At 42.4% G+C, this 21030-nt stretch overlaps 2 protein-coding genes across 4 annotated transcripts in view; both read left to right on the top strand.

The window, feature by feature from the left end:
* Positions 1-4293, top strand: part of LOC145344333 (phosphatidylserine synthase 2-like) — a 62072-nt gene extending 57779 nt beyond the window's left edge. The window contains exon 6 of the mRNA XM_080191462.1: positions 4289-4293. Within this exon, the coding sequence (XP_080047588.1) occupies positions 4289-4293 (5 nt within the window). The remainder of the gene's footprint in view (positions 1-4288) is intronic.
* Positions 4293-21030, top strand: part of LOC145343927 (phosphatidylserine synthase 2) — a 41594-nt gene continuing 24856 nt past the window's right edge. For all 3 annotated transcript variants that reach the window (XM_080190466.1, XM_080190464.1, XM_080190467.1), the window contains exons 1-3: positions 4293-4339; positions 5496-5609; positions 13405-13523. In XM_080190466.1, the coding sequence (XP_080046592.1) occupies positions 5502-5609; positions 13405-13523 (227 nt within the window). In that variant the 5' untranslated portion in view covers positions 4293-4339; positions 5496-5501. The remainder of the gene's footprint in view (positions 4340-5495; positions 5610-13404; positions 13524-21030) is intronic.

Genomic DNA, 21030 nt, shown 5'->3' on the forward strand with positions numbered 1-21030 from the left:
TCTCTCTCTTCTCTCTCTCTCTTCCTTTTCCCTCCTCTCTCCTCTCTCTCTCTTCTCTCTCTCTCCTTCCTCCTTCTCGTCTCATCTCTCTCTCTCTCTCCTTCCTTCCCTCTCTCCTTCCTCCCTCTCTCTCTCTCTCTCTCTCCTTCCTCTCTCTCTCCCTCTCCTTCCTCCTCTCTCTCTTCCTCTCTCCTTCCTCCTCTCTCTCTCCCTCTCTCCTTCCTTCTCCTCTCTCTCTCCTACCTCTCTCTCTCTCTCTCTCTCCTTCCTCATCTCTCTCTCTCTCTCCTTCCTCCTCTCTCCCTTCCTCTCTCCTTCCTCCTCTCTCTCTCTCTCTCTCCTTCCTCCTCTCTCTCTCTCTTCTCTCCCCCCTTCCTCCTTTCTCTCTCCCTCTCTCTCTCCTTCCTTTCTTCTCTCTCTCTCTCTCCTTTTTCCTCTATCTCTTTCCTCCTCTCTCTCTCTCTCTCTCCTTCCTCCTCTCTCCCTCTCCCTCTCGCCTTCCTTCTCTCTCTCTCTCTCTCTCTCTCTCCCGCTCTCTCTGTCCTTCCTTCTCTCTCTCTCTCTCTCTCTCCTCTTCCCTCTCCTTCCGTGCCCCCTCTCTCTCTCTCTTTCTTCGCCCCCTCTCCCCTTCCTTCCCCCTCCTTCTGTGCCCCCTCTCCTTTCTTTGCCCCTCTCTCTCTCCTTCCTTCCCCCCCCCTCCTTCCTTCCCCCTCTCTCTCTCCTCCCTTCCCCCTCACTCTCTCCTTCCCTTCCCCCCCTCTCTCTCCTCCCTTCCCCCCCTCTCTCTCCCTCCCTTCCCCCCCTCCCCTCCTTCCTTCCCCCCTCCCTCTCCTTCCTTCCCCCCTCCCCTCCTTCCTTCCCCCCCTCCCTCTCCTTCCTTCCCCCCTCCCTCTCCTTCCTTCCCCCCCTCCCTCTCCTTCCTTCCCCCCCTCCCCTCCTTCCTTCCCCCCCTCCCTCTCCTTCCTTCCCCCCTCCCTCTCCTTCCTTCCCCCCTCCCTCTCCTTCCTTCCCCCCCTCCCTCTCCTTCCTTCCCCCCCTCCCTCTCCTTCCTTCCCCCCTCCCTCTCCTTCCTTCCCCCCCTCCCTCCCCCCCCCCTCCTTCCTTCCCCCCCTCCCTCTCCTCCGTCCCCCCCTCCCTCTCCTTCCTTCCCCCCCTCCCTCTCCTTCCTTCCCCCTCCCCTCTCCTCTCCTTCCTTCCCCCCCTCTCTCTTTCCTACCTTCCTCCTTCCCTCTCTTTCTCTCTCTCTCTCCTTCCTCCCCCCCCTCTCTCATTCCTTTCTTTTTCCCTTTCGCAGTCCATGTATCCAGTAGGGGAGAAAGTTTACATCAAAAAGAATTACATTGTATATACAGGCACAGTTAACTATTTGCAGCCTTTTCTTATCTTGCCTGAAGGTGTAGTTGCATGATTTATATACCTGACACACTATATCACAGAAGAAACCTTATTTAATCCTTGAGTCAGAAATGCGCAGTAACTCTTACAGGAAAGCTGCCCTCTATTTGTGACTTGTTGCATATGTACGCTTAATGTGAATCGGGTTTGGTCTCCAAACCCAGTATGCATCATTAACTTTTCTTTATACCAGCTTTTCACTCAGTAAATGTGGCCGGAGGTTATTAGCTTATTTGATTAATACCGCATCAAAGCTCTGAACACGCCATTTGAGTTCATAACTGGAACAATGGCTTTGAAGCTTCACTTGGGAGCAAAATGTCATGGTTTAATTTTCAACTTCTGCTAATAGCATTTGAAACTCCTTTTATTACTCATATGCAGTTTATAGTTATTTTTCAGATTTTTAAAATGTAAAAGTTAGCAAGATTATGTCCAGTTGAGGGTGAAGAAGTCTTTGTTTTTTTATTTTGATTTTGTGTATTTTTTAATCCATTTCTTTTCCCTTCCCTCCAAAGTGATGAATCATTTTCAAATTAGAAGTCAGATAAGCTACCTTAAGGGTTTCAAATGCAGCTTTGTATTTTCTTGTCAGTGCTCTTTTCAAGTAGCTTGTTAGTGATCAGGAATTGGCTCTGCAGGGAGTCTGAAGCTATTGTTAGGAAAAAAACATAGAAACAGGAACAAAGCCTGCTGCTTTATACAGTAAGATCATGGTTGTGGTCTCAGTTCCACTGTCTGCCAACAACCACCACTGCCACCCCCACCTCCCCCCGCCCCACATAACCCTTGCCTAACAAAGATCTATCTAATTCTGTCTTTAATAAATTCAACCTCCGCTACTTTCTGGGGAAGAGAATTCCACACTGAATGATCCTTTGGGAGCAAAAAAATTCTCATCTGTCTTAAATGGGAAATCCCTTATTTTTAAAACAGTGTCTCAAGTATAGGCCTAACCTGTTCAATCCTCCTTTATAACACAGTCCCTTCATTCCAGGAATGAATCCAGCAAACTTTCTGTGAATTACTTTGAAAGCTATTTAGTATAGAGACCAAAACTGCACATTAGATGTGGTGCCGCTTCAGTAAAACTTCCCTACTTTTATGTTCCATTCCCTTGCAATAAATGCCAGCGTTGCATTTGCCTTCCCATTCATTTGTTACACCTGCATTCTAACTTTTAGATTAATGTAACAGGGCATCTAGATCCCTCTGGCATTGAGTTCTGCGATCTTCATTTAAATATGGGGCCTTAACTATTTACAATCTGTATCAGTGAATTGTATAAATGGAGAAAATATATGACAGCTAAATTTGCCAATGACACCAAGATAGGTGGGAAAGTAAGTTGTCAAGAAGAGACAGAGAGTTCGTAAAGGGATATAGACAGCTTAAGCAAATGGGCAAATGTTTAATAAAGTATAACATAGTAAATGTGAACTTCACTTTGGCGAAAAGAAAACAGCATCCTATTTAAATAGAGTGCCTTTGGCATCCCATTAGTTACAGCTCATCAATCAGAAAAGTACCCATTTATCCCTACTGATTCCTGTTAGCCAACCAGTCCTTTTTCTATGTTGATATGCCACTCCCTACGACATTTGCCCTTATCTTGTGTGGTGACCTTTGATGTGGTACCTTTGCAAATGCATTTTTGGAGATGCAAGACCACCACATCCATCAGTTCTGCTTTTTCCATTTTGAATGTTACTTTGTCCAAAAATCTCCCAAAAAATTAGTTAAACCTGATTTGACAAAGCTATGTTGGCTCTGATTAATCAAACCATTATTATTTAAGTATCCTGCTATAATCTCCTCCATGAATTCCAGTACTTTCCTATGAAAGATATTAGGCCTTCTTTCTTTCTCAAAAGAAGGTATTACATTAACTATTTTCCAATCTGCTGGAACCATTCCAGAATCTAAAGAATTTTGGAAGATTATAATCAATGCCAAGAAGTGTCATCACTTCTTTTGAGATCCTAGGATGCAGGCCATCTGGCCCTGAGGTCTTGTCAAGAGGTAGAGAGTCTGTAAAGGGATATAGACAGCTTTAGCAAGTGGGCAAATGTTTGATAGATAAAGTTTAATGTGAGTGAATGTGAACTTTAGTTTGACAAGAAGAAAAGAGCAGCAGTATCCTATCTAAATGAAGAAAGATTGTAGAACTCAGTGCTGGAGGGATCTAGGTGCCCTGTTACATTAATCACAAAGTTAGAATGCACAGAATAGCAAATGAATAGGAAAGCAAATGCAGTGCTGGCATTTATTGCAAGGGAGTGGAACATAAAAATAGGGAAGTTTTCTGAGCACCCTTTTCTTGATAGTGATTGCATTAAGTTGATCTCCCCCTATCATCTCTTGATTTTCAAGTATCTTTGGAAAGTTTTCTCAGTCCTCTACTGTGAAGTCGAATGCAAATATCAGCTCAAAGTCTGAGCCATTTATTTGTTTTCCATTACCAGTTCCCTAGACACACTCTCGAGGAGTAATGCTACCTTCAGTTATGCTTTATTCATTCAAATATTTGGTCTTTTTATTACTAATTAGTTCACTCATTCTACTTGTACTATGTTGCCAGAATTCTTTGCTTTAAATGTTTGTAGTCCAGTCTTAATATTTTGTTGCTTCTGTAATCATAAACAGTAAAGTTAGACAGCCAGCTGTTGAGCTTCATGTAATATATTCATTTTTTCTCCCCAGAGATCAGTCCATAAGGTAAAGTAGCTTTTTAAAAAAGGCAAATTGAAACAATTGCAAGCAAAGAGTAAAATATTAATTTTGTCAGATAATTGGTGAAGGGGCAAGTACTTTGTATGTTAAAAAATTGAAATCTGAAATTTTCAATTAAAAGTTTTGCTTTAAAATATCAAATGTATTTGTTGTGTTTTAGGATAAATTGGATGGATTTGTCCCAGCTCATTTCCTGGGCTGGTACCTTAAGGTAAGATGAGACCTGGATCAGCTTTCCTTCATGACTATTTTGTTTGTTATTAAGAAAACCTTAGTGTTCTCATTCTCAGCTGCATTGCAAATATATTTTGGAGCCTTGTCTGCCTGGTACAAATGCTGTCAGAAGGGTAGGTTAAGCATTAAGGTGAAGGAATAGCAAATTTTCTCATAGTTTAATCTTTTTGAAGTACAGGTGCTGTAGGTATATGCTCAACTAGTTGCAAACTGTGTAAAAGTGCAGAAAAATACTAACTGGTCTCCATCCATGATTTGTATAATCCACATGCACCATCAGCCCATGCACAGGATACATAAGTATTTCTTTCTAGTGTTATCCCACTTTATGGTGGACCTTTCATGACCTACCCACAGTCTTAAACAGGTAATCCTGCATGCTGTACACATTCCAAAATCAAAAATATTAAATGCAAAGGAGGAGACCTTCTGCCCCACATGTCTCTGCCAATTATTTAAATATGCTACCCAATTAATTCCATTCCCGTCCTTTTTCCTAATGGCTTTGCTAATGATCAAACTCCGCAACTCTCTCATTTTCCCAATATCCTCCACCTTTGGTTACAAATCTATCGATCTTGGATTTAAAATTGATAATTGACTTGGCATCAAATTGCAGCGTGTGGGAGAGAGTCTGGGAAGCCTTTGCATGATTTGTTTTCTAACTTCTGTCAGAAATGGCCTGGCCCTGATTTTAACATTTTAACACTCAGAAAACTTTTTTCTCTCTCTCTCTACTTTGCCAATTCCTTTCAAAATACTAAAGACCTCTCTGAAATCATTCTTCAGCCTCATACAAGCATCTACATAAAACTGCCCTTGTAAACGTACCATGTTACAATCCTTTCTGGGCCAATATTTCCAATCTTTAGGTGAGGTGTTCGGAAAATGAATGGCATACTCCGTGTGGTAATTGCTCTCATTACCCAAAAAGATGTGCTGTCCTTAACTGATAACCATCTTGTTGATTGCATAATCAGCCAATATCTTACCTTGCAAGCTCATACATCAGGTCTGGGAAAAAACATGCTTCCAGTGATTGTCATGGGGAAATTATCCCGTACAGGCATTGTTCATTAGTGTATTTTAGCAACAAAAGCCAACTAATTATATCCTTTTTCCTTTCTGTCTAGACGTTAATGATTCGAGACTGGTGGATGTGTATGATAATCAGTGTGATGTTTGAGTTCCTGGAATACAGTCTGGAGCATCAATTACCTAATTTCAGTGAATGTTGGTGGGATCATGTATGTATATGTACAAATACCTTCTTGACCTGTGCTGATTGTATAAGTTGATGTAAACTGCATGCACTAAGCAGTATTATCATTTGTGCTCACTGTTAAATAAAGGTTTCAGTCATTACAAAATGTTTTATAAAAGATTTGTAATAAGAGAAGTTTTGATTAAACTAGGAAGAAATTGGTCAGCACTTTCTCTTGAAGGCAAACTTTCAATAGGATTTGCCTTGTACGTGCGTAGGAATTTTTATTCTTACCCGGTTACTTACTTGTAGGAAGCCTTTTCTCAAAGCTCTTGATTTTATAGAAAGAAACAAGTGGAATCTGAACAGGGAAGTGATGGGATAAAATGGAGGGGATTGGAGTGGGGACTAAAAGCAAGCGGAAGGTGGCATGGAACAGTACCCTAGGCAAAGAGATTCCGAGGTTAGCAGAATGGTGGCTGAATGAGCAGAAAGAGGTTAAAATGTGAAGCAGCACTGTGTTACTGGGGTAAAGTTTTAATGTTTATTTATTAGTCACAAGTAAGGCTTACATTAACACTGCAATGAAGTTACTGTGAAATTCCCCTAGTTGCCACACTCCGGCGCCTGTTCGGGTCAATGCACCTAACCAGCACGCCTTTCAGACTGTAGGAGGAAACCGGAGCACTCGGAGAAAACCCACAAAAACACGGGGAGAATGTGATAACTCCACACAGACAGTAACCCAAGCCAGGAATCGAACCCGGGTCCCTGATGCTGTGAGGCAGCAGTGCTAACCACTGTGCCACCATGCTGCCCCAGTGACCCAAGGACAGAGGGGACAGCATCAGAATTTAGAAATGTTGTTGCTAGACAGTTGGAGATTTGAGAGAATTGGTGTGTCGTAGGTTGTAGCATTTTTGCTGAAGCTGGCGGGAGCAGTGATTTAAAGGAGATTGGCCAACTTGGAGAATCTCTAATTGGTGAAAGCCTGTACTGACATTCCAGTGATATTAGTTTGGGTGATGGCAGAGTTGTGGATGTGGAAGTAAGCCTGTCAAAGTGTTCTCCGTGACTTTAATAAATAATATCCTGGTGCTATGGAGTGGACCGAGCCCTGGGTTGAAGAGTCTCTAGTAAGGAGTATTAACAAAGCTTACATTATGGCATAGCAGGCTGAGCTTAAAGCCAGAAAGTGCACCAAAGTTCCAAACTTCCTAACTCAATCTGAATTGGTATCTGGAAAAAATTAATGGAACTTGATTTCAGAGGCACAAATTCTGATGGGAATGTAAAAGTTGCTTTGGTCTTGCAATTATTAGGATGAATGAAATTCAGGCTGATCTGTACCTTGATATTGAGAATCAATTTGAGAGTAAACACACTGTGTAGATGGAGAGGACAGACAGAAAGAGCAGCTTAATATTACTGTATATATGGAAACTGACCCTGTACTGGCTGATGTTGCTGAGTATAGCATGTAAATTATGAATTGATAGGGATCACGCAGAGTTCAACTGTGTAAGTGCAGGATGACAAACTGAGGATGCAACTTTTTTTAAGCTTGGTGTCCTCCATCAATTTATGCTTGTATCTATCTTCTCAATGTGGTGATTCTTGATAGCATCATCTGAAAATGTGGGGTTCAGTTTTCATGTATGCTGGCAATGTGCAATTGTATCCCTCAGACACTTCCCCCCTCTGCTTCTGTGTGTTCTTGGACTACTTTCCAATATCAAGTCCTGGGAAAAATATAGCCATTGCCACAAATTCCATTTGCACGTGTTCTAATCCATTCCTTATCCCAGCAGTTGTCTAGGGTTGAACCATATCCTCGATGCTCCGTTTCAGGGAGGAAGACGCTGGTGGGTGTCGTCTATAGGCCCCCGAATAATGATCTGGAGGTGGGGCGGGCTGTTAACGCGCAAATAAGTGCGGCGTGCAGGAATGGGACGGCCGTAGTTATGGGGGATTTCAATCTACATATAGATTGGTCGACCCATGTTGGATGCGGTGGGCTCGAGGAGGAGTTCTTGGAATGCTGCCGGGATAGTTTCCTGGAACAGTGTGTGTTGGAGCCGACGAGGGAGCGAGCTATCTTGGATCTGGTGTTATGTAATGAGGCGAGTAGAATTAGGGACCTTGCGGTGAAGGATCCTCCTGGGGAGAGTGATCATTGTATGGTGGAGTTTCTGGTGCAGATGGAGGAGGAGAAAGTGGGTTCCCGGACAAGCGTCCTTTGTTTGAACAGAGGGGAGTACGGTAGGATGAGAGAAGAATTGGCGAATGTGGACTGGGGGAGCGCGTTGGAAGGTAGGTCTGCTGAGGAGCAGTGGAGGATCTTTAAGGAGATCTTTCTTGGTGCTCAGCGGAAATTTATTCCGATGGTCAATAAGGACAGTAGGAGGAGAGGTAATAAGCCGTGGATAACGAAGGAGGTGAAGGAAAGTGTTAAATTAAAAGCGGAGGCGTTTAGAGTAGCTAAGAGTAGTGGGCGAGAAGAGGATTGGGAGAGGTTTAAATGTCAACAAAGATTGACAAAGAAGTTGATAAAGAAGGGTAGGAGAAACTATGAAGCTGGGCTAGCGCTTAATATGAAAAAGGATAGCAAGAGTTTTTATAAATATATAAAAAGGAAGAGGCTGGCTAGGGTGAACGTTGGACCCTTAGAGGATGAGAACAACATAGAACATAGAACATAGAACATTACAGCGCAGAACAGGCCCTTCGGCCCACGATGTTGCGCCGACCAGTTACAAAAACAATGACCCACTAGCCTATACCAATCCCTTTTCGTCCATAAACCTATCCAGAGATCTCTTAAACGCCCCCAAACTAGACGCATTTACAACCGCAGCAGGCAGGGCATTCCAATCCCTCACCACCCGCTGGGTAAAGAACCTACCCCTGACATCCGTCCTGTAGCTACCCCCCCTTAATTTAAAGCCATGCCCCCTCGTGCTAGCTTTCTCCATCCGAGGAAAAAGGCTATCACTATCCACCCTATCTAAACCTCTAATCATCTTATATGTTTCAATAAGATCCCCTCTTAGCCGCCTTCTTTCCAACGAAAACAACCCTAAATCCCTCAGTCTCTCCTCATAGGACCTCCCCACCATACCAGGCAACATCCTAGTAAACCTCCTCTGCACCCTCTCCAACGCCTCCACATCCTTCTTGTAATGCGGGGACCAGAACTGCACACAGTACTCCAAGTGCGGCCGCACTAGAGTAGTGTACAGTTGCAACATTACACTGCGACTCCTAAATTCAATCCCCCTACCAATAAACGCCAAGACACCGTACGCCTTCTTAACAACCTTATCTACTTGATTCCCAACTTTCAGGGATCTATGTACACACACACCTAGATCCCTCTGTTCTGTTAGTGGTAGGGGATGGGGATATGGCTGAGGTCCTGAATAACTTTTTTGCTTCTGTCTTCATGGAGGAGGACGTGAATAATTTGCCGGGTGTTAGAGATGGAAAGGTGGTAGGACTGGAGGGTCTTAATGACATTACTGTTATTAGAGAGGTGGTGCTCGACAGACTGGAGGGGCTGATTGTGGACAAGTCGCCAGGACCGGATGGAATGCATCCGAGGGTTCTGAAAGAAATGGCAGCGGTGATAGTGGATGCCTTGGTGGTTATTTTCCAGACGTCGCTGGATTCCGGGGAGGTGCCGGAAGATTGGAAAGCGGCTAATGTTATGCCGTTGTTTAAGAAGGGTGCCAGGCAAAAGGCAGGGAATAATAGGCCGGTTAGTTTAATGTCTGTTGTAGGTAAAATGTCAGAATCCGTCATCAAGGAGGAAATAGCGTGGCATCTTGAAGGGAATTGCTTAATAGAGCAGACGCAGCACGGTTTCGTTAAAGGGAAGTCGTGTCTGACAAATTTACTGGAGTTCTATGAGGATGTGTCTAGGGTGGTGGATAGAGGAGAGCCGGTGGATGTGGTCTTTCTAGATTTTCAGAAGGTGTTTGACAAGGTACCTCACAAGAGGTTATTGCAGAAGGTCAGGGGACATGGAGTTGGGGGTAGGGTGTTAGCGTGGATAGAGGATTGGTTGTCAAATAGGAGGCAGAGAGTAGGGGTCAACGGGTGCTATTCGGATTGGCGGATGGTGACTAGTGGAGTGCCCCAGGGGTCGGTGCTGGGGCCTCAGCTATTTACCATTTATATAGATGATGTGGAGGAGGGAACCGAGTGTAGGGTGTCGAAATTTGCTGATGACACCAAGATTGGTGGAACGGCAAATTGTGCGGAGTGTGTGGAGAGTCTACAGAAGGATCTAGATAGGCTGGGCGAATGGGCCAGGAAATGGCAAATGGAATTTAATGTTGGCAAGTGCGAGGTGGTCCACTTTGGTAGGAATAATGGTAGGAAGGATTATTACTTATGTGGCGAAAAACTGCAGCAGGCGACGGTGCAGAGGGACCTCGGGGTCCTTGTGCATGAGTCGCAAAAACCCAGCTTGCAGGTGCAGCAGGTGGTCAGGAAGGCGAATGGGATGCTGGCCTTCATAGCGAGGGGGATTGAATATAAAAGTAGGGAGGTCTTGCTGCGGCTGTTTAGGGCATTGGGGAGGCCGCAGCTGGAGTACTGTGTGCAGTTTTGGGCGCCGTACTTACGCAAGGATATTTTGGCGTTGGAGGGAGTGCAGAGGAGGTTTACTAGGCTGATGCCGGAGTTGAGGGGGTTGAGCTATGAGGAGAGGCTGAATAAACTAGGCTTGTACTCGTTAGAGTTTAGAAGAATGAGGGGAGATCTCATTGAGACGTATAAGATGATGAATTGGATGGATAGGATAGAGGTGGAGAGACTCTTCCCGCTCAGAAAGGATAGTAAGACTAGGGGGTACAGCCTCAAGATAAAGGGGGGGCGGTTTAGAACGGAGTTGAGGAGGAACTTCTTCACTCAAAGGGCGGTGAATCTCTGGAATTCTCTGCCCATTGAAGTGGTGGAGGCTACCTCGCTAAATATTTTTAAGACGCGGGTTGATGGGTTTTTGATAAGAGAGGGGATTAAGGGTTATGGGGAGAGGGCGGGAATGTGGAACTGAGCCACGACAGATCAGCCATGATCTTATTGAATGGCGGGGCAGGCTCGAAGGGCTAGATGGCCTACTCCTGCTCCTATTTCTTATGTTCTTATCTCTACAGTGCAGGAAGCCATTCAGCACATTGAGTCTGCACCGACCACAATCCCACCCAGGCCCTATCCCCATAACCCCATGTGTTTACCCTGCTAACCCCACTGACACTAAGGGGCAGTTTATTATGGCCAATCACTTCTTTGGAATATTGGAGGAAATTGGAGCATCCGGAGGAAGCCCACACAGACACGGAGAATGTGCAAACTCCACACAGTCACCCGAGACTGGAATTGAACCCAGGTCCCTAGCGGTGAGGCAGCAGTGCTAGCCACTGTGCCACCATGATGCCCCCGTTTGACGGAACTGAGTTTCTAACCCCATATTCTCCGCATCATAAAGTCTTTCACCATAACAATGTCTCTCTTCTCTAATTGAGCTGCTGCTGAAACTTTCATCCATGCCTTCAAACTCAACATTGCTAGGTTTTCTAAGCCAGCCTCCCATCCTCTAACCCTAAACTTAAGGTTACCTAAAACTAGCCCTTTTCTGCTCTTGAATCTAAGTGCCACATTCTCATCACCTCTGTGATTGCAGGTCCCCCAGTGTGCAGAATTTAAAATTTGTGACAAATCATAACTGTTACTTTCTCCAGCCCGACAATCCTCCAAGAATTCAGCATTCTTCTGACCCTGGTCTCCTGAGCACATCTCACTCTGCACAATTGGTGGAGGCCATGTCATCAGCCATCTATACCCCATGTTCTGGATTTCACTCTTATAAAGCTCCTCTTTAATGTACTCCTTTAAAACTAACCTACATAGCCAAATTTTTAATTACCCCCTCCTAACTTCTCCTTTGGCCTAGAGTTCGCTTTTCTCTGTCAAATTCTGTTACTGTGAATCAACTTCCTCTGCGAAAGATGCTACACAAATGCAAATTGTTGCATTGGTGATATGCTGGAAGGGGGTGAAGTGATCGATCATGTCAGGAGGTGGAGAGAGGGACAGAAGAATTAGGCCATGGTTACAATCATATCTCCTCATATGACTTTGATCAATATTATCTTAGTCCTCTAGTCAGGTGAAGAAACAATATTAGGGGATAAAGGAGATATGAGTGTGGTGCGATCATGCACAAAAGGGAAATGAGTTGGCAGTTGGTGTTAGATAGTGGTTATATGTGGCTTTTTAGAGATGGGGACTGTGCCTTGGTAAGAAATAATTGAAATGTTAGCAAATTTAGGATGGAAGAGTTAAAGTTGGGAATGGAGGAAGAGGTGAGGAATGGGTGTCATGTGTACAGATGGGAGGTATAGAGCTACAAGTGAGCTGAGGAGGAGTTGGGGAAAAAAACTGCAGAGAATGGGATGAGCGAAGGTGTGTGTAGGTGAATGGTCATGAAGAGAAAATTAAAGAGATCAACAATCTGTAAAATGTCTTTGGTTTTTGCTACTTTGAGATGAAAGGTGGAGGGGAGGGTAACTTTACAGTGGAAGGAGATGGTGGTGGTGAAGAATAGTACTGTAGTTCCAGCTGTCCAGGGTAATTAGTTTAAGCCAGAGAAAATTGACAGTCCCCTTTGAGATGATTCAGTCAGATCTGGTTATAAAGAGCCAAGCCACTCATTCACTAAAGCTATTTTAAATTTATAAAAGAAAGGCAAACTTGTAGAATATGACGGAGCTTTATAGCCAGTTAAGTGCTTTTGAAATGTCGTAGTGTTCGTTGTAATTCAGAAATGTGGCAACCAATTTGCACATTATCTCTGTGCTATTCGTGAGATATTATGATCATGTAATCATGGAATCCCTACAGTGCAGAAGGAGGCCATCAAGTCTGCACCTATCACGATGCCACCCAAGCCCTATTCCTATAAACCCGCATATTTACCCTGCTAATCCCCCTGATACTAGGGTTAATTTTGCATGGCTAGTCAACCTAACCGACACATCTTTGGACTAATCTGTGTTAGTAGATTGAATGATGAATATTAACTAACATCCTAAGTTCCTGCCATGGCCTAGTGATATAGGTTACTAAACAGGTAATCCACAAACCTTTGGGGTCCCAGGCTTGAATCACACCACAGTAATGGTAAATCATCCTTTGGCAGGTATAGGTGAGCTGAAAAATGTTAGCCAACATCCTGTCGCCAACCTCAACATTCTTAAGATCACGTGTCTACCCCAAGGCCTTTTGAGCTATTACTTTCCAACTCCAAAAAAAAGGCTGCTATTCACTCAAGTCCTCTGTTCCTTGAAACAGTGCTATAAAATCTTTTGTTTCCATCTGAGAGGATAAAAAGAGCTCAATTTAATGTCTCATCAACAAAAAGGTGCCTTCACTAGAACTCCCTTGATACTGCACAAGAGTATTAGTTGAATGATGTGCTCATGTCACTGGAGTGGGGCTTAAACCCACAAACCTCTGAATCAAAGGCGAGAACGACTATGTTTTACACACTTGCATGTGGAACAAATTACACTTCCCTTTCCTGCCATTGTAGAACGGTTTGTAAAATTGAAATAAAAATAGAAGATGTTGGGTAAACTCAGTAAGTCTGGCAGCTCCTGTGGGACTAGAGCTCCAAAGAAAAGTCATCCAAACTCAGCAAATAAACTGTTTCTCTCTCCACAGGTGCTACCAGACTTTCTGAATTTATCCAGCATTTTCTGTTTTTTGTTTTAATTTCAGCATCCACAATATTTTGCTTTTATTTTGTAAAATATTACTTTTGTTTCCAGTGGATAATGGATGTCTTTCTATGTAATGGATTTGGAATCTATTGTGCAATGAAAACTCTAGAGTGGCTTTCAATGAAACCGTATCACTGGCAAGGACTCTGGAATATTCACACTTACAAGTAAGTGAACCTGGTTGACAAAGTACGTAGAGTGGATTTGGTTCTTTGCAAAATGTATCCCCTCATTGCCCAATGCACAGCAAATGCTGATTAATCATAAATGTACCTGGGAAGCGATAAGGTTTTTTTTGTGAAAATCTTATTTTGGAAACTTTAACTGCATTTGTGTGAAGTAGGAGCACCTACACAGGTATGTAAGAATTAGTCACACTTCATCAAAGGTGCCTTTATTCTACAGGAATGCAATTATCATTAGTTATGGTTCTCATACAATGGCTGTACTCCACATCGTATATGCCCCAATTGTTGGAGGAACTAACAACATTATGGATCCAGAAAAGAATGGATTTATGAATATTCTATCATGTTGAGGGGTGATTGCTTTCATTACAGTGAATGCTGGGGTCTGACTCTAAGTACATACCGACTGCCAGTTAACTTTTTGAGCTTTGCAATTTCATCCCAGTGTCCATCAGAGGTTTATAAGTAGATAAATTGTTTTCACTGGGTTTTCGAGTTGTTGGTATCAAACACTTAAACCATTTAAAAGGTGGGACTGGAGCTGAATAGCCCAATAGGATGTTATGTCCTCCCATGATCATTTCAGTAAAAGAACGTAAGGAAGCAATAGCACAGTGGTTATGTTGCTGTAATGTAGAAGTTCAAATCCCACAATGGGAGCTGGGAAATTTAATTGTTATATCAGTAATAGTGATTGCGAAGTTGTTGTTTGTTCTAAACCTGGCAAAACTACAGCATAGGACTACATGCATGCTAAACAGAGAAAGCAGTGTATTACTGACAGAGCTGGGCAATCTTGCAATCAACACATCACATCCAAGCTCTATCCTGCCGTATCCAGTCAGGAATAGTAATGGACAATTAAAATACTAATGGGAAGAGGAAGCTCCACAAATATCCTTATCCTGTATGATGGAACCCGACATGAGTGCAAAAGATATGCCATGTGGATGATCCATGTTGACCGCCGCCTGGTAATCCTGCAACCAATTCAATTTGTTCCCCATGTGAAGAAATGATTGTGTGCTCGATACAGCAAAGGCTATGGGCAACAGCAATATATAGTGCTGAAAACTTGCTCCAGAATGAGCCAAGCCGTACCAGTCCAGCTACAACACTGGCATCTAAATTTAAATTAAATTTAAAATTGTCCAGGTCTGTCCTGTCCCCACAAAAACAGGAAAAATTCATCTGCCAATTATTGCCCTATTAGTCTACTCTCAAACATCAGTAACATAAGGGAAGATGGCATTGTCGGTGCTTGCCACTTACACTTGCCAATAAACTGGTCACTGATGCTCAGTTTGGACTCTGCCAGAACCACTCAACTCTATACCTAATTACAACTATGGTACAGATATGGACAAAAGAGATTAATTCTAAAGGTGAGGTTTAAATTTATGTCCTTGGTATTAAGGCAGCATTCAATTGAGTGTGGGATCAAAGAACTCCAGTAAAATTGAATTTGGGAATCGGGGAAAACTCTTCATTGTCTAGTCTCTAGCTTAGACAGGTGGTTTTGGTTGTTGAAAGCCAGTCATCTCTGCCTCAAAACATTTTAAACAATTCATTTGTGATGTGGGTCTAATTGGCTATGATTATTACCCATCGTAGTTGCCCATAAGTGGTGGTGAGTTGCCTTCTTGAACTGCTGCAGTTCCTGAGGTGTAGATGCACCCAGTGTTGTTAGGAAGGGAGTTCCAGGATTTTGACTCAATGACAGTGATGAAACAGTGTTGATACATTTCCAAGTCAGATGGTGTGTGACTTGGAGGGGAACTTCTAAAAGTTTGTGTTTCCCGGCCTCTACTCTTCTTGTCCTTCTAGATGGTAATGGTCATGAGTTTGGAGCATGCTGCCTAAGGAGCCTTGGTGAGTTCCTATGGTGCATCTTATCTTGTAGATGGTACACATTGCTGGTACTACTCATCGGTGATGGAGAAAGTGAATGTTTGTTGAAGGGGTGCCATTCAAATTGGCTGTCTTATCCTGGATAGTGTTGAGCTTGTGTTGTTGGAGCTGCAGTCATCCAGGCAAGGGGCAGAGTTTTCCATCACACTCCTGATTTGTGTCTTGTAGATGGTGGACAGGTTTTGGGAAGCCAGGAAGTGAGTTACTCTCGCAGGCTTCTTAACTCTGACCTGTTCTCTCCCTCCCCAAGATGTTGTTGGTGGGGAATACAGCGATGGTAATACCATTGAATGTCAAGGGATAATGGTAAGATTCTCTTGTTGGAGGTGCTCATTGCCTGGCAGTTGTGTGGCATAAATGTTACTTGTCACTTGTCAGCTCAAGCCTGAATATAGTCCAGATCTTGCTGCATTTGGGCATAGACTGTTTCAGTATTTTCAGAGTCACAGATGGTGATATATGTTGTGCAGTCATCAACGAACATCTTCACTTCTGATCTTATGATAGAAGGAAGGTCATCAAAGCAGCTGAAGTTTGTTGAGCCTGGGCCATTATCGTGAGGAACACCTGCAGTAATGTCCTAGGACTGAGATGATTGACTTCCAAACATCACCACTGTATTCCTTTGTGGTGGGTATGACTCCAACCAATGGAGGGGTTTTATCCCTGATTACCATTGACTCCAGTTTTGCTAGTGCTTCTTCTTGCCACACTTGTCAAATATTGCTTTGTTGTCAAGGATAGTCGCTCAGCTATTTTGTTAATTTTCCACATTACTGGGTAGCTGCCAGTCTTGTAGCTCTACTAGAACAGCTTGACAGAATTCCTCAGAGCAGTGTCCTCAGCCCAACCATCTTCATCCATCCTTTGTGAGGTTTAAAGCAAGGATATCTGCTTGTAACAGCAGTGTTAATTACCAATTGCAACTACTCTAATAATGAAGCAGTCCATGCCTGTAGGAAGCAAAATTTGAACATTATTCAAGTTTCAGCTGATAAGTGACACATATCGTTTGTGCCACACAAGTGCCACCATTGATCTCTGACAGTCACCATTGACAGTAAGTTTAACCAAACCAGCCACGTAAATGCTATGCCTATGAGAGGAATTTGGAACCTGGGTATTCTACAGAGAGTAGCTTCCCTCCTAGTATGGAGTGTGATGGAATACTCTCAATTTGCCTAGATCAGTGCAACTCTAACTATTCAAAAAGCTCAACACCACCCAGGACAAAGCAGCCAGCTTTATTGGCACTCAAGCTACCATCTTAAACATTCACTCTTCCCATCACTGGCACAAAGCACATAACACTGTCAAGATGCACTGCAGCAACTCACTTCAACGGCATTTTCCAAACCTGTGACTTCAACCACCTAGAAGACCATAAGAAATAAGAACAGAAGTAGGCCTTATTCTGAGACTATCCCCTCTGACCCTGGAGTCTTCATTGAGGGGAAACATCTTCTCCGCATTTACCCTGTCAACCCCCTTAAGAATCCTATCTGTTTCAATTAGATCACCCCTCATTCTTCTAAATTCCAGTGAGTGGAGTCCCGACTTGTTTAACCTCTTCTCAGAAGATAATCCCTCCATACCAGGGATCATCCTAGTAAACCTTCTCTGAACTGCCTCAATGAAATCATATCTTTCCTTAAATAAGGAGACCAAAACTTCTCTCTATAGTCCAGATGTAGTCTTACCAGTATCTTGTACAGTTGCAGCAAGACTTCCCGACTCTCATACTCCAACCCTCTTGAAATAAGGGCCAATTAAAACATCAGTTCTATTATGAGGATATTTATTTAGTCCTCAGAAAAATTATATAGCACAAATGAACCACCAAAATGCAACCTCTAAAACTCATTTTTTCTGAGGAGCTTTCTGGCCCCATATCATGTTACCTTGTGTGCAGGGTGTTTTAATACATAGGAGGAGATTCTCCACTCCATGCTTGACCCATTAGAAGATTTTTGCAATTTCTGACACGCATTTGTGGAATTACCATATTGGGCAATAGAAATGGGCTATAGAGTGGGAGTGATGACATGTTTAATTGAACTTAAAAATGATTACTATTCAGAATTTCTGTAAGCTCCGGGATGCACAAAGTCAGGTGTCAAGACAAAATGTTGAAGGTGTGGGTCATTCCCATCTAGAAAATAATTCCCTTACCTTCTGTATTCTCACCCCCTTTGTGATTTCTGCATCACTTACTGCTAACTGCCAATTATAAAAGGAATGTGAAAAGGAGAAAGTGATGCATTTTGCTTTTGGGATGTAAGTGGTCTTTCAGTGAGCTTTGTCTGTAGCAGAGTTAAATTTAAATGAGTTGGGCAGAGGAAGTGCTAAGCTATAAAGAAATTGACTTGTTTAGACAGTGATAAAGAATGTGCAAAAAGATTGAAAACTTTGTAAATGTAAATTATGTATAGTTTTAAATTAAATCCATAATCCCTTCCAACTGGTGTCTAATTGCACTCAGATTTTATTTTCTTGAATCCTGGTTTTGCAGAATCTTTGCCTTTATTAAAATATGCACAATAACACTGTGATCTTTTTATCTATTTTTCTTTGCAAATGATATGTTTTCTGCGTTGGTCCCACCACATGCATACCATTTGCTCACATTAGATGCCATTTGCCAATGCGCAGTCCACTCTGCTAGCACATATAAATCTTTTTGGATTTAATTGCAATCGATTATACGTACAGTCAGAACATCATAAATTAAATAACACGTTTTAAACAACATTTTCAGAATGCAAATGCATATAGTTTACGATATCCATCTTTTATCTAAGTGTGCATCTCCTAATCCACGGTTCTCTTGTTAGTTAGAGGATGTTCTGTTTTATAGGGATGAGATCATAGTACCGTGTAAAGTTGTATGCATGTCTGTGCTGCTTTTTAAGATGTAGTTACCTTTTTGAAATGAATGATGGATTCACTTACAGGTCAGGTTGCAGATGAAAGCCCTGGGTTTGATTGAGTGGCAAGTCAATTAACAAGTTGGAGACCATGTGGAACCAGAATGTTGTTGGAGAGAAGAAGCTGAATGCACAGCATTTTAAGATTGCTTTGCATCTATGAGAAAGAGCCAATGCAGGAGGTAGAGAGTGTAAATTATCCTAATTGAAAGAACTATTTATTTTTAAAAGTCAAACATTTACTACATGTACACCTAAGTTTGAGCTGCTGAATTTTTTTTATGTTGTTTGAACTTACTTGTGATCTGCAGCAGTTCTTGACAAGGTGGTCAGGCCTTGGTATCAGTCAGATAGGAAAAACGACCCACCCAGATGTTTGAATAAATCTAACTGGACCACTGGACCTGCCCTATGCCAAAATGCATCATGCCTCAACCCTTACTTCCCTCCCTTGCTACTGTTCCCTATCCTCTACCCCTCCTCCACCATCACCACCACCACCCCTCCAAACTCTACAATTCCCATTTCATCCCAACCTTTGCACTTGTAAAGTAATATACTGGAAGGAAAAGAAAAACACTGGGTCAATAAGGAGAAATTCCTGTCTCCTGTCCCTTTCGGAGATCACATAGGCTAGTTGTTTCTTTTTAAAGGCGTTTACTTTCTTTATGATGTGATCTTTTCCCCAATCAAAAACTGGTTCAGGTCCCTTTTGAAGACACCTACAGACTCCGCACATACCACACTAGTAGGTAGTTTAATCCAGAGGCTGTGGTTTTGAATATTGCTGAAAGGAGAGACATGTTGTTGAAGCTTGCTGTGCACTCATCAGGACAAATGCAAGATTGCCAAATTTCAAATGATCACAATTTATACTATGCTGCCATGGATGCTATTCCATCATTCAGCCAATCACTTGGAATGTATGGCCTACATACCTGCGATCATACTGGCACTGAAATTAATGCACAACATTGCTTAATTGTGTGGTTGTATTGTCAATGGAAAACACCATTTGTGTAGGAGTGAACCTTCTGTTTCTCATAATAAGCAGAAAACAAACCATGCGCAACTAACCAGCACTTGCAAAATCCAAAACAAAACGTTTACTGTTTGATGTGATTCCATGATTAGGCAGTACTTGCTGAACAGTTTGGAATGTGCTAATAGCTACACTAAACCAATTTAAGATAATCAGTCGAGCTCCTAACTTGGCTCGTTTACGCTTGCTAAAAGTGATGTACGTTCATATTCTGGGACCCATTCTCTGCAAATAAAAGGAATATGTTTAATCCTTGCACCTTTTTAATTACCCAGGAGCTTAAAGACCCTAAATTTTCCCATTTGGCCAAGACATTACCATCAAGAAATCAATCAGCCAGCACCCTTTTCTCCTGCATACCAATTGTTGTGATTGTTTAACTTTTGTCATTCTTGCATTTGTCCGGTAAATGAAAGATTTGAAAAGCTTCAGCAACATCTGCCTTCTCTGCAATACATGAGATGAACTATATCCTTTAACTATAACTTTCTGACTATGGAATTTTGACTAATTCATAATCCAGCGTTTCAAATTGCTGCTGATAGTACAAAGTGCGACCAAATGACATAATCTCATATCAGGCTAAAACAAAACTGGGACTGGGAGGGGAGCAAAGCCAGTGATTTCACACGGAGTGCTGTTAGTCTGTAGCTGAAAGTGATGAACTCTGTACAATTTCTAAAGGTATCTGCCACATATTAGATTTACACGTGGCCAGCTGCTTAATCCATGCCCTCATGTAGGAAGTTGGCAAAGATATTCCCACTGTAAGGCTGGCATTCTCTCCAGACTACTGGGTGAAAGGTCAATGATGTCAGTTTTATTGACCTGAGCTTGCATTTTCTTAACAATAAGACTTTCTTCCCTTAAAAGGGCACAAATCCACTGCAGCAGAATATTGTTCATTGCATGGTGTGAAACTATCTAATCTGATTTACTGTGAGTGATGCCATAGGAGAGTTGCTGGTGTATCTGTAGACACAGTAAAAACTTGTTTTATTTAGCTTCCTGTTGGAACACATTGGATTCTGGAATAGAGCCTTTGTGCTTGAGTGTTATACACAATCTTTTAGTGTGAATTGGGTTTTATTTGAATAAGCAAAAATAAATTTGAAGTATTACACTTCCCTTCTCATTAACTTTTTGTGACTGGAGCATCCAAACTGAACTGGAAACAGGTTTGTTCCTTTTTCTGCACAGCTCAAAGATTTATTTTGGCGTTACCTTGTGTTTTTCCAGAGGATAATTAGGTGCGTTAAAATCTAGGACAATGTCAATAATTGCATTGTGACATCAAATGTGTCTTGATTTCACAGTGGTTTCTATCAACAAGAAGGGAGTTCATCAACCCATAAACCAGCTGAATCCTTAGTGAATCTGGCTGTCAAGGTTGTTGTTGTAGCAACATTCAGAAAGTGTAATCAGAAGTATAGTGTGAATTTCACACTAGAGAGTAATTTATATAAAAAATTGCAGTTTTAAATGAGATGATGGAATATTTTGAGGCTAATCCATTGTTTCATTTTTTTTTGTAAGGCTTCTTGACATAGTGCCCCTTTTGTCCTCAGAAGGACCTGGAAGCTTTTGGGGTAATTTGAACTTGGAT

Source organism: Carcharhinus amblyrhynchos, chromosome 6 (genome assembly GCF_965287045.1).
Source record: "Carcharhinus amblyrhynchos chromosome 6, sCarAmb.v2.hapA, whole genome shotgun sequence".
In the NCBI taxonomy this organism is placed as follows: domain Eukaryota; kingdom Metazoa; phylum Chordata; class Chondrichthyes; order Carcharhiniformes; family Carcharhinidae; genus Carcharhinus; species Carcharhinus amblyrhynchos.